This window comes from Archocentrus centrarchus, chromosome 15 (assembly GCF_007364275.1).
Source record: "Archocentrus centrarchus isolate MPI-CPG fArcCen1 chromosome 15, fArcCen1, whole genome shotgun sequence".
Taxonomy (NCBI): Eukaryota; Metazoa; Chordata; class Actinopteri; order Cichliformes; family Cichlidae; genus Archocentrus; species Archocentrus centrarchus.
The window spans coordinates 24938820-24953059 of NC_044360.1; the positions used below are offsets into that span (position 1 = coordinate 24938820).

The 14240-nt window shown below is 39.3% G+C and overlaps 2 protein-coding genes across 2 annotated transcripts; both read left to right on the forward strand.

Annotated features, from left to right (window-relative positions):
* Positions 1-6034: 6034 nt before the first annotated feature.
* Positions 6035-7152, forward strand: atoh7 (atonal bHLH transcription factor 7). The gene has a single exon (XM_030748555.1). It carries the CDS (start codon positions 6208-6210, stop codon positions 6637-6639), a length of 432 nt encoding a protein of 143 aa, XP_030604415.1. The 5' UTR covers positions 6035-6207; the 3' UTR covers positions 6640-7152.
* Positions 7153-8787: 1635 nt separating this feature from the next.
* On the forward strand, positions 8788-13299 carry pkd2l1 (polycystic kidney disease 2-like 1). Its single transcript, XM_030747378.1, has 15 exons — positions 8788-9101; positions 9268-9381; positions 10068-10195; positions 10300-10553; positions 10636-10860; positions 10935-11163; positions 11241-11411; positions 11509-11690; positions 11785-11905; positions 11992-12090; positions 12173-12294; positions 12375-12492; positions 12591-12724; positions 12827-12964; positions 13122-13299. The coding sequence occupies exons 1-14, from the start codon at positions 8822-8824 to the stop codon at positions 12951-12953; spliced, it is 2304 nt and encodes a 767-aa protein (XP_030603238.1). The 5' UTR covers positions 8788-8821; the 3' UTR covers positions 12954-12964; positions 13122-13299.
* The last annotated feature ends 941 nt before the right edge of the window (positions 13300-14240 follow it).

Consider the following 14240-nt stretch of genomic DNA (forward strand, 5'->3'; position numbering starts at 1 on the left):
TGTGTATAACTGAAAATCCTCTCTGAAGCAAACCTGACATGCACCTCGAGAAATGTAACTACACGTCCAAAAAAACTGATTACTGCTTTCTGGTTATGTCTTAGGCCCCATCACTCAATTAACAAGTGGGAGCGGCATTTAGTGGTTAGTATTAGCTTACTAATTAGCATTAGCGTTAGCGCTGGGGTGAGAAATATTTCTTGCTAGAACCCTGAAGTTACCATGGCCACCACCAATGGTAACAGCAGAGAAGTAAGTAAGTTGTTTCTCCGCCATTAGTACATTGAGCTAGTGGTGGGCAGATTGATCCTGATATCGATAATATGGATGCCAACGTTGGTATTGGTATTGATCAATATCAGTGTGATGAGATCGATACTTTGGCTTCAGTTTCTCTCCTGTATGCAGCGCTGCGGTTTCATCAAAGATGCGAGCTGACTGTCTAAGTGTCGCTCCTGTCACAGCACAGAGCACTTTGCTCCTCCCCTCCCCACAGTGTTTTGTTATACTGTCATGTGATGCATAACATATTTTATTTGGGAAAAAAAAGGATTTTGCTATGAAACATTTAAATCAAATTTAAATGTAAATTTGTAGAAAATTAGTGAATGAAGGGACATTTTTTATAAAAATTTTTTATTATACTTTCTGAAAAATCTACCTGGAAAAAAGTTTGCATTTGTTCTTGAGTGATGATTTTGTACACTTAATTTATGAAAAAAAATTCCAGACATCAATGTATGGGGAAAATTGTTTTATTCTATTGTTTCAGAACAATAACTTTTATTTTGATAAAGTATTTTCTACTTACATATAAACTTTGCCCAATTCTATCCTGGGTTTTAACTAATTAATGATCCAAAGGAAAAAAATCTCAAACCAGTTAAACTTCATGGAAATTCTTCATAATTATTAAAAAGTATTGGTATCAGTATCGGTGATAATGGCCCTGTGTTTACTTGGCATAGGATCGATACCAAATCTTGAAGTGTCGCACACAACTACATTGAGCAGCATACACCAGGAGTGATTGACAGTGCTAAGACCCTCCTCCTGGCTCTGACTGGTTGTTTTTGACTGGGAGCAGTTCAGGGAGGAGGTGGAGGAGCTCCATTTTTTTCGCAGATTATCGGTCTCATACTGTCTGACATGGTGACAGTTTTAACAAATATGTAAAAACCAGATTTTTTATAAAAGTTACATCCTGCAGCTTTAATCTGTATAAGATTAAAGGCTTTAGTTCTTACTGTTGATGAGTGTTTGCCATTTTTTCAGTTTTACACATTTAGCTATGTGGTTTTGAAAAAGCACCCATTTTTACAAAGGTTGTTGGTTTAAAAACAACACAACTTTATGCATAGTTTATGAAAGGCAGAGAAAAGTTAAGACTATTGTGATGAACTATGAATAATTGTTTTACATTCTGTGATAAATGATGGAAGTCACCCAGGAGTATTAAATAAAGATGGTTATATTTATTTGAGCTGTGAGTTTTTAATATCAGGGTAATTTTATGGGAATGCGGATCTTTCAGATCAATTTGAGAAGTGATTTTGATCATGTTTCACATTTTATTGTGTCATGTAGTGTCAGGCACTGGTCTTGGTCTTGTCTCGGTCTCGCCCCCCCTCGGTCTTGGTCTCGACTGGTCTCGGACCCTAAAAGTCTTGGTCTTGTCTCGGTCTCGATACCCTCTGGTCTTGGTCTTGTCTCGGTCTCGGGTTAGGTGGTCTTGACTACAACACTAGAGATCGGTCTCGAGACCGCTTCTTGATGGTCTCGGTCTTGTCATGGACTCGGACCTTGCGGATTTTATTTCAAGACCAGTCAAGACCACAGCTCTGAAAATATCACTAAATTGCCAGAATATTGTCCAATTTATTTGTTAACATCTTTGCTTTTATTGGATGCAAACGTACTGATTCCAATCCAACAAAGATTGCGCTCCTCTGCCTCTCAAAGGAGCGCACCTCGCAGACTCCGCCCCGGCACCGCGGTCAAGACGGCTCACTTGACCGCGGTGCCCCGGCTAGGTCGCCGCTATTATCGCTGCTTACGTCTGTATCATTTCACCGCAGTTTGCAATCTACCACAGAGCACCGACAGTTTCATTCACAGTGTGCACGTTTGATCTCACTATTGGTATTTACCAACCTTCATGTATTTTGATACACAAACTAAAAATTTAATGCAAGTTTTAGGGCTGCAACGATTCTTGGAGTACCTCAATTCAATTATTAAAAATCCTCGACACAAATTTGTTGCTTTGATGTGTCGTTTCAACTCTGCAGCTCAGGTGTCTCCGTGTAAGCGGAGCATTTCCTCCACGTTAGTTCTCCATCGCTGTAACGGATTCCCGTCATTTGGAAAAAACAAAACAAAACAAAAACGACCCTTTAACACGAGTGGATCGCTGAGATGTTTTTCCACGCCCCTACTTCTCTGTCATGTGAGTGCGCATGTTTGAATGTGCGCGCGCGTGTGTTGTGCAGAGGATGTCAGCTGTTATTTTTTCTGTATGTCAGCTGTAACCACCAGAACAGACCTATAACCACAGTGTACTGCGGAAAGTGCCATTAGCACTAGCAATGTTCAGAGAAACATCTGAACGAATATGCTGATGTTAAAATGAAAAATTATTTCTTATCCAATTACTTGATTAATTGACGCGAGTAATCAATTGAATACTTGATTACCAAAATAATTGATAGTTGCAGCCCTACTTGTATTTAGAAAGCCATAGTCAAACATTAGTTTTCAGCACCAGTAGAGCTATGAGAGGCCTTCAAGAATAAAATAACTACAGTTCCCAGCAAGATGTCACTTCCTATTGTTGCATTCAAAAGTGATAGTTTATGCTCACAACATGGTGGCTGATATTCAAATGTAGGAAATGCTTTTAGCAGCTGATTGTTAAAAAATCTGGATTATGTTTTTGTTGTGTATGTTTTTTAATGTGATGATATATAAATATAACTTTTCTGGATTATATGCAAAAATTATCATTCTATCAATCTAATAAGGCCTGATTTAGAGTTCTGCAATTAACAAGTGGGAGCGGCATTTAGCGGTTAGCATTAGCTTACTAATTAGCATTAGCGTTAGCGCTGGGGTGAGAAATATTTCTTGCTAGAACCCTGAAGTTACCATGGCCACCACCAATGGTAACTGCAGAGAAGTAAGTAAGTTGTTTCCGCCATTAGTACATTGAGCTAGTGGTGGGCAGATCGATCCTAATATCGATAATATGGATGCCAACATTGGTATTGGTATTGATCAATATCAGTGTAATGAGATCGATACTTTGGCTTCAGTTTCTCTCCTGTATGCAGCGCTGCGGTTTCATCAAAGATGCGAGCTGACTGTCTAAGTGTCGTTCCTGCCACAGCACAGAGCACTTTGCTCCTCCCCTCCCCACAGTGTTTTGTTATGTGACGCATAACATATTTTATTTAGGGAAAAAAAAAGGATTTTGCTATGAAACATTTAAAGCAAATTTTAATTTAAATTTGTAGAAAATTAGTGAATGAAGGGACATTATTTATTAAATTTTTTTATTATACTTTCTGAAAAATCTACCTGGAAAAAAAAGTTTGCATTTGTTCTTGAGTGATGATTTTGTACACTTAATTTGTGAAAAAAAAAAAATCCAGACATCAATGTATGGGGAAAAATGTTTTGTTAATGTTCTATTGTTTCAGAACAATAACTTTTATTTTGATAAAGTATTTTCTACTTACATATAAACTTTGCCCATTTCTATCCTGGGTTTTAACTAATTAATGATCCAAAGGAAAAAAATCTCAAACCAGTTAAACTTCATGGAAATTCTTCATAATTATTAAAAAGTATTGGTATCAGTATCGGTGATAATGGCCCTGTGTTTACTTGGCATAGGATCGATACCAAATCTTGAAGTACATTGAGCCCCATACACGAGGAGTGATTGACAGTGCTAAGACCCTCCTCCTGGCTCTGATTGGTTGTTTTTGACTGGGAGCGATTCAGGGAGGAGGTGGAGGAGCTCCATTTTTTTCGCAGATTATCGGTCTCATACTGTCTGACATGGTGACAGTTTTAACAAATATGTAAAAACCAGATTTTTTATAAAAATTACATACTGCAGCTTTAATCTGTATAAGATTAAAGGCTTTAGTTCTTACTGTTGATGAGTGTTTGCCATATTTTTCAGTTTTACACATTTAGCTATGTGGTTTTGAAAAAGTACCCATTTTTACAAAGATTGTTGGTTTAAAAACAACACAACTTTATGCATTGTTTATGAAAGGCAGAGAAAAGTTAAGACTATTGTGATGAACTATGAATAATTGTTTTACATTCTGTGATAAATGATGGAAGTCACCCAGGAGTATTAAATAAAGATGGTTATATTTAGTTGAGCTGTGAGTGTTTTATATCAGGATGATTTTATGGGAATGTGGATCTTTCAGATCAATTTGAGAAGTGATTTTGATCATGTTTCACATTTTATTGGGTCATGTAGCATCAGGCACTGGTCTTGGTCTTGTCTCTGTCTCGCCCTCCCTCGGTCTTGGTCTCGACTGGTCTTGGACCCTAAAAGTCCTGGTCTTGTCTCGGTCTCGATACACTCTGGGCTTGGTCTTGCCTCGGTCTCGGGTTAGGTGGTCTTGACTACAACACTATTATGTACCAGTGGATTATTAAATATAGAGTTCATTTGAATCCCTTTGCATATTTGAGAAGGTTAATATTTTATTGCATGAGATTCAATTACACTTCACTCTTAAAGTAGTACATTAGAAGTACAATGTAGCATCAAAATAAGAAAGTTATGTACAAATAAAATTGTAATGTACAGTAAAAACAATGAAAAGCCCAACCAAGAGACCACACTGTCATTCTGAAGTCAAATGACCTTCATGGCGTTTCAGCAGAACGGTCTGAGTGTCAGTGGAACCTGCTGAATTACAGAACTCAGAGTTGGCAGATGGGAAGGACAGACAGACAAATTATTCTGTCTGTCTCATTTTCTCGGTCGACTAAACAGATCAATTATTTATATCACATGTAGACACAAGTACATAAAGAAACATTAATGCATCCCATACACTGTCATTCATTAACAGCCAAAACAGTGATAAACAGCCTCAAAAGAGAACTTAAAGTCTGCACATCAAACTGCTCCCCAGAGACTTCAGCTGGCGCAGTAACTCTTCACACCATCTCGGTCCATATTGTTTGAAGGCCATAATCCCCCTGATGTGCTGTTAAAATCCCTCAGGTTACAGGCCTCACTTACACTTGTGCTGCCTCAGGCTAATCGCAGATTATGGTCCTCATCACGCAGAAGGCAATTACATCTGAAGTGAAAGGCTGTCTTTTGATGGCTTATGTAACTTAAAAAAAACCTAAGCGGTTTATAGCCAAGATTCCATGTTTATTTTATACATGAATCAGATATGTTGTAAAGATTCAGTTCTGACAGTTAAATACAACAACGCATCATGTATCTTTAAAGAAATGCTAGACTGAAGAGACTTTCTTTGACGCCACTGTAAGCTGAATTATAAATTGGATTAGCATGAAATTCCTTTTCCTTTTTAAGCAACATTTGTGCTGGAAGTTTTATTATTCTGTTTCATTTCAAGCTTAATTAATAGTTAATTACTATGTTTTACATAACTGTGAAATGCTTACAATCTTAGCCTCTGTAAGTTTGTTTGCATCATCAGCCGTGATGAGAGGAGATACCAGATGGTAGACTTTTGGTGTTTGTGACACATGGCTCTGAGTGAAGCCATGGCCAGATAGCCCAGCCCAAGATAATTGGAATTTCATTAAGGTTTTGTTTGTGTGTGCGCTGAGGATGTGTATTATGTGTGCGTGTGCTGAGAGTGGGTGTGGGTGTTTGAGTCTGCATGGGTGTGTTTCTCTATGAGCAATATTGAGGGTGAGGGTGGGGGTGGGGTGGGCTCCACCTGCTGCCACCTGTTCGTCTGCTTTGTCTTATAAAAGCTCCCTCGATGTCTCCAGGATCACAGACACCTTGGACTCTTCAGACTGACCACTCTCTGGAGTTACAAATACTTGAGACCCGGCACAAAGGGCCCTCAGCTTGGAAAAAAAAATTTAAGGCTCTATCACAGAGGATCATCAAACCTGAAAGCAGGAGCCTCTCTGATAAATCTGTCAGCGCTGAGCGGTTTGATTCTTCAATCAAGAACCATGAAGTCCCGTCGACCCAGCTGCACTGACTCTGGATCTGAGTCCTCGGAGCCGGACTCCAAGAGCCCAGAGAAGTATGAAACTGCCACGAGGCGCCGGATGGCTGCCAACGCCAGAGAGAGGAAGAGGATGCAGGGTTTGAACACAGCCTTTGATCGCTTACGTAAGGTGGTCCCACAGTGGGGCCAGGACAAGAAACTGTCCAAGTATGAGACCCTGCAGATGGCCCTCAGCTACATCGTGGCCCTCAACCGGATCCTGACAGACGCCAGGAGGCACACTGCTCCTCACAGGCAGTGGCTGGACCTGCAGTTTGACTGCGTGCAGCCTGAAAACTACTCCTGTCTCATGAGGTACGACTCTGCTACCGGACAGGAGTACATCCACTCATCGCTCTCCTATGAGTTTGACGGGCATGAGGTGCATGCATAAACTGCTGACATTGGGTAGATAATCAGTCATGTTGTTGGATGAGAATGACAATGTGGATATTTTTCCTCCAGTCTAGGAGCCAGTAAATACATTTGTATTGCATTATTTTTATTTTATGCAATGATGACAATCGGAGAGGCTTCTGTTTGAGTTTGAAGCCTTTCATTTGTTTTTTTCTAGGAAACCCAGCAATGTTGAGCAGATTTTTTGTTCAAAGTATAGCAATGAAAGAACTGTAGTGTAATTACAGACTATTAGATTGTACTGAGGATACAGGCAATGGTGTATTTTTTTATCAGTTATTTTAATATGGCCCTAAAAAGCTGTGCAATGTTCAATGCATTATGCAAAAATCACTGTGGTCTTTGATGCATAGCTGATGTCCAGATGTAACTATTTTCTCAAGCTGTAAATGCATGTTTGTAGATTTGAAAAACAGATCTTATTTTTCACAGACTTTTCATTTTTTTAATTATAGTTTTTCATCCAAAATAAAAATAATTTTGTATGAAACCCCTGAGTCTTGTTTTTCTTGGTACAGTCATGAGCTGTTGATGGTATAATTTACTCATTTCCTGCAATGTTATTGCTATTTTATTACCCATATATTTAAGTTTGTAACATATACATATGAAAAAACTAATTTCTGAGTATTTTTACTGCATAAAAGTCACAAACATGAAACAGCACATCCTCATCTTTCGAAAGCTCTGGCATTTAAATACATATAATCTCACTTTGTGTGAGGGATTATCACACACAGCGAACAAATAATTTACAGCATGGTTTGTTTTGCACATGTCAAGCACATGTAGGAGTGACGCCTCGCTCTGCATCCTTGGTACTAAATCATCCTTTTGTTTTAAGTTCCTGTGCTCGGAGATAAGACCCTTTTACGTCACAGGCTGGAAAACAATCTTAACCTTTTAAACAGATTCCATTTTGGGATTAATTCGAGTCATTTAGCCAGCTGACTCTTAAGTTTGCTCAATACATATCAAGATTTGTATTTTATTTTATTAACAATCATTTAATTCTGCAATAGGACAGTTTTTGTAAGCAGAGATGATGATCGGCAACACAGCTACCCATTTAAATGGCCATCATCATCATCATCATCATCATCAGCCACATAAAAATGATTATTACAGATATGAATAAGTTTGGACGGTGGCACAAGCCGCAGCAGATTAAGGAAGCCTGCGTGCCAGAGCCTACCACGGCTTCAGCAGGGGAGCAGAAATTAAACTCTATTGTGTGGCAGTGGCTGTGTGTAATTGCTCTGTTCAGAGCCAACGAAGCATGAACGCCCATAGCTGGCCCCAAACTCTATCTGCATTAAGGAAAAGACACGTACAGCAGTGCTTTAACTGTAATGTCCAAACACTACATTACTAATGCATTAAACTCATCTTAATACCCTGCTGTTCCTTTGTGTAGCAGTATTTGGATTTAAGTGCTTAAGACTATAATACACATGTGGCTGGTGTTGCAAGCGGCTTGTTGTAAGATTGGCAGATGATGGAAATATGAATAAATGGAAGAGACAAAAGTGTATAATGGTAACTGTTCAGAGTCTGTAAGTGAAACTCCAATTACACTCATTAATTCAGCCTCAAGTGGTGAACAGTTGGTAACAGAGAAACTACTTGACATGCAATTAATTGATTTCCTTAGCATAAATACGCTTTTGGATGAGTTGTTAATCAATAGCGACAACAATGTGCTCAGCATGGAAGTAATTGAACTGCTGAATTATTCAGCCTTCCAACGTGGCCACATGTTTTTTCTTTAATAAGCGTGAAGTTTATTACACAACACGTCAAAGTACTTGTAGTGCTTCTCTACCATTTAACAGGATATGAGTGAGGGTGAAGCTACTACTATCTAGTTTTCTAATATAATCAAATGCAAAACCTAACAAGGTTAAATGTGATTGTCCAGTATTGACCACTAAGCATCCAAGCACTAGAGAACATCTACCATGCTTTTACCTCAATGTGTTTCAGAGGGTCTCAATCTCAAGGCTACAACAATGGACCAGCAGCTCCTCCCTCAACAAAGCTGATGTCATCCACCTCTCCAGCAGGTGTTCAAAAGCTGCCGACACTGCTGGGCTTCACTTTCCACTTTAATTGAAACACCAGAAGTCCCATACAGAGAAACACAAGTGTCCTGCAACATGAAGAGCTTGAACAACCGGGCTGAGAGCCACCTGACCGGGCAAGCGGAGTCTGAGTTGGACCAAATGGGTAATGGCGGCTGGGTGAACCAGGGCTACTGCAGCTCCCCTCCACCCCTGCCCAAGGTTGTCAGCACCATCTACAACCCCAAACCCCATTTCCAGGGCTCCATGGATAACATGTACAACCTGGATACCCCGGTACTGCTCCCAGAGGAACCACCAACCAAAGACCAAAGTCTGAAGAAGAAACGAAGAGGCTGCTGCTCTTTTATCACAGGCAAGAACACATTTTCTCTACCTCATGATAGAATTGCCTATATAATGAGTATGAATAAAACTTGAGCCTGTTATACCTCTGCTTGATAGATCTTTACCAACAATGAAAAAAAAATGCATCTCTCACACAATTACATACTAATGACTTGAACTTATATTTTCTATAGCGCTTTGGGGGACAACACTGACCGAAAACACCTCCAACAACAGGGCTCTGTTTATCCGCATCACGCTGCGAGAGCTGCTGGTCTACATCTTCTTCCTGGTGGACATATGCCTCTGTGAGTACATTGAAAAAACATCCATAATTTCTGTCACTGATTTCCAAAGTTTTGACTGAATGTACCATCACAGAATTACTCTATGTCAAACAGTATTTGCAAGTAATTGCTTCTCCCCCTCCTCATATGATATAATAAATGTTTTATAGTGCCTTTAAGAAATCCCATTATATCTACTTATGTATACTTCAAACAATGTTTTCAAACAGTATTTGCATTTCTGATTACTTTGGAGTGCTTGCTGTTTGACAGGCTGTTAGGGCACTTTAGACTGTTGATTTACCATTAAAAGTATCCCCTTTGCTTTAATAACTTGCACAAAATGCCCTTTTTTTCTTTCCCAGAAGCCATTGTCCATGTCCAGCTAGGAGTGGAAGGGACATGCCTTTAAGCGATAAGAGCTTTTAGCCTCATCCTTTGTCTGGGTTAGATTTACACTGTTTGACGAGGCTATTTACGTCAGGACAGCGTGCTCTCTCTTCAAACAAATTACAGCCTCTAATCTGGATGTGTTTGATAGCTGCAGTGATGTAAAAAAAAAAAAAAGTCTTCAATGCAGCTTTGCGTGTCTGCATCTGAGTCTTATCTCAGGAACCTCAATGGAGCAACATTTAGAGCTGAGCCTGACCAAAGCTAGATAGGAAACAATGACCAGGAATTAACAATCTGATTACATTGTCTTTCAGTGACATATGGTATGACAAGCTCAAGTGCCTACTATTACTCTACAGCCATGACGAACCTGTTTGTGAATACAGCCGGTGCAAGCGGGGTTATGTTTCAGTCCATTGGCAGCATGGATGACTTCTGGGCTGTAAGTTTTCCTACGCGTTCATTTTGTCCATGTTCACCACAATGAAAAAAGTCACTGAAAACATAAAGAAAGGTGGAAATCAAACACTTTCTTTATATGAACAGTTTGCCCAGGGTCCACTATTGGGCGGCCTCTACTGGACAAGCTGGTACAATGGCCAGTCCCTGGGAAACGTAAACAAATCTTTCATCTACTATGAGAACGTGCTGCTTGGTGTCCCCAGGATGAGGCAGCTCAAGATTAAGAACAACTCCTGCAAGGTCGCCAATGACTTCCGAGATGAGATCACAGGATGTTTCGATGTTTACAGTGTCGAGAAGGAGGATGACCGCAGCTTCGGCCTCATCAATGGCACTGCGTAATTCACTCAATGTTTTGTCACTAATGTGCAAGAACAGCAAAAAATTTGTGTTCTAAATATTTTTGTTTTCCTTCTGCAGCTGGACCTATCACACAGAGAAAGAGCTCAAGGGTTCCTCTTACTGGGGCTTGCTGACCACCTACAGTGGCGCAGGATACTATCAAGACCTGAGTCTGAACAAAAATGAGAGCGCCACCATACTGATGGAACTCGAGGACAACCTTTGGCTGGACAGAGGAACCAGAGCAGTCTTCATCGACTTCTCCACATACAACGCCAACATCAACTTGTTCTGTGTCATCACGTAAGGACTGTCACAACTTTACCAACCTGTTGTTACCATCCAGTAGCGAACCAAAGTTTTACCTGCTTTTTCAGGTTGGTGGTTGAATTCCCAGCGACTGGCGGAGCAATCCCTTCCTACCAGATCCGAACAGTCAAACTGATTCGCTACGTAGGCAACTGGGATTACTTCATCCTCGGCTGTGAATTTCTCTTCTGTGTATTCATCTTCTACTACATCGTGGAAGAGATTCTTGAGCTGAGGATACACAAGTTCTCCTATTTCTTTAGCATCTGGAACATACTAGATATTGTTGTCATATTGGTAAGAAAATCTATTTCAAACATCTCATTTTCTCAGATTTTTCCTGGCCTTCAAAAAAGTAAGAATCTTCTTTACAGCTCGCCATCGTTGCCATCATATTCAATGTATTTCGGACCGTCAAAGTGAACAACTTGCTCAAGAAACTGCTGCAAAATCCTGATATCTATGCAGATTTTGAATTTCTGGCATTCTGGCAAACCCAGTATAACAACATGAACGCAGTGAACCTGTTCTTCGCGTGGATCAAGGTAAGAACCGACATCTTTCACTCCATATTACTTGGCTACAAAGGATTTTGCTCTGGTGTGATCCCAAAGAATGTGTGCTTTCTTCTCGTGCTTGTAGATTTTCAAGTACGTCAGTTTCAGTACGACCATGAATCAGCTGTCCTCCACGCTGGGCCGATGTGCTAAAGACATCTTTGGATTCGCCATCATGTTCTTCATCGTGTTCTTTGCTTACGCTCAACTCGGATATTTGCTTTTTGGAACGCAGGTTCAATCGTTCAGCACCTTTGTGACATGCATGTAAGCGGTGTTGAAAACAACGGCAGCATGAAGTAATTCACTGCAATGAGCATCAGTTAATTGGTTCGTTACATTTTTTTTTTCCCCCCTGCAGCTTCACACAGTTCAGAATTATTCTTGGAGACTTTAATTTTGATGCCATCAACTGTGCTAACAGAGTCCTTGGGCCAATCTACTTTGTCACTTATGTGTTCTTTATTTTCTTTGTTCTGCTGGTGAGTCACGCTGCTGCACAACATACGTGATAATAAAAAGATAAATCTGAGCAGTCACATCATCTCCTCACACATTTTTCCCTCAGAACATGTTCCTGGCCATCATAAATGATACATATTCAGAGGTTAAGGAGGAGCTCTCATCCCAAAAAGATGAACTACAAATTACTGACCTCATCAAACAGGTGAAGGCAAATGAAATGTAAATGGATGTAAAACTAAACCCATTTATGGATAATGTTTTATCTGGCTTTTCTTGTAATTCAGAGCTATATGAAGACATTCATGAAGCTGAAGCTTAAAAAAGAGAAAATATCAGATGTTCAGAAGGCTCTGCAGTCTGGGTCTGGAGAAATTGAATTCAAGGACTTCAGGGAAACTCTTAAAGAGTAAGTGACAAAATGCTGAAAAGAAACTTGTGATTATTTTATTCTTAAACATAACTCTCACCACTGTGATGATTTTGAAGCATGGGACATACCGATTCAGAAATATCTGCAGCCTTCTCCAAGTTCGACTACGACGGGAACAAAGTTCTAGACAAAGACGAACAAAGGAGGATGAAAACGGAGCTGGAGGAAAAGAGGGTTTGCGTCATTTAAAAGATAAATGTGACTATGTCATATCTCCTTTAGATTAACGATTCACCAAACAAATGTTTCTGATGCTTTTGCATTTTTGTCAGGATGCTCTCAGTGCTGAAATCAACAATCTTGGAAAGAACTATCAGAAAGAATTGTACGAGAAGCCTCCAGTCACATCCAGTGAGCACAAGAGCCAGTCTAGTGAAACCTTTGTGGAAAGGCAACACTTTATGAGGTGAGACCAGTTATAAACTTAACCTATGGATGTGTCAACTTCTATCATTCTCCTAATCAAAGTAATACATTTCACTGAATCAACTTTCTCTCGCCATGAAAGTCTGGCCAGACAGGTTCTTCACCTTGAAAGCACTGTGGCAATCATTGCATCCAGGATTGAGCTGATTATGGAGAAACTGGGATTACAAGAGAAAGCTAAAGGTGCTGGAACAGCAGGGAAACTGTGACCAATAAATATGTGAGTAAGCATCACTTGTAAACAGCAGAATTACATCTTAGACATCTTTAAACACCTTCAGAAATAATAGTTTGTAAAGCATCAAGAAAATTAGTGTAGATTTTCCTGGTTTCAGTCTTACAAACAGAATGATTCATTTTAAATTACCCCTACCCAGAAGGATGAAGGTGTCTCTGATGGCCATGAGGTTTGTCAGAGCAACGGCGGCCAAGATGTCATCCAGAAGACCAGCAGTACATAACTCCACAAATGACTGTTGTATTAAATTAACCTCAGAGAAACACAATCATGTGTTATCTGAAAATCAGTTGACAGCTTTCTAATATTCATACTAAATAAACTACTTACAATAAGACAGCAATATTTAATGTTTTGTCTACTAGCTGACTCTATATATATATATATATATATATATATACACACACACACACGCATACATACATATATGAGAATTCAATATTGTGAGACCTGAATGTAAACCTATGCATTTCTGTTGTGTGATATAATCCAATACAGGGGCAATATGGGGGTAATGCATATACCAACTAACTCTGAAATGAACGCTTGCTTTGCTTTCTTCCTTTGATGACTGTTCATGTTCTCTTACATTTGCTCAAAACTGACTGCCATTTTATAGTTTTGTACAGTTTAGTGAAATTCTTCAATAATTTTTCAACACAGTCAAGGTCTCATATGAATTTTCAAATTTACTGTTTTACAATAAAAGCAGAAAAAAAATAGTAAAACAAATTATTATTTTCAAGATGCCAAATTAGTTGATCAGAAAAAATTTGTCTTCGTGGCTGAATGTTATGCTTGTTAGTTTTCTGTTTCAGAAGAAAAAAACAACAAAAACAAACATACTGTTGTAATTGCACTTTTTTTTTAAAGATATCTCCTGGTTTAAATGTGCAGTTAAAGTTCTGTATAGTTAGACAGGGAGGCTTCTCTGATCTGGCCAACTTAAGATTAAAGTGGGCTGCATGTGGCCCACAGTATAAAATGAGTTTAACATCCCTGCATTAGACATCAGTGAAGCTTATCTGCTGACAGGCCAACGGCAGTCAAAGTGAATGCCTGCAGATGCTAACCCCATTCCTGTTGGAAACAAACAAAAAAGATAAATTATCTTAAAAATTTGAAAATTAAAAACTTTCCAACACTACAAAGGGCAGAAAGATTTTTGAGCAAATGTATAAAACATATGTGTTGTCTAGTATATTAAACAATTTTCAGTTTAATCATTGTTAAATGTCATTTACTGTGTCTGGTAGGC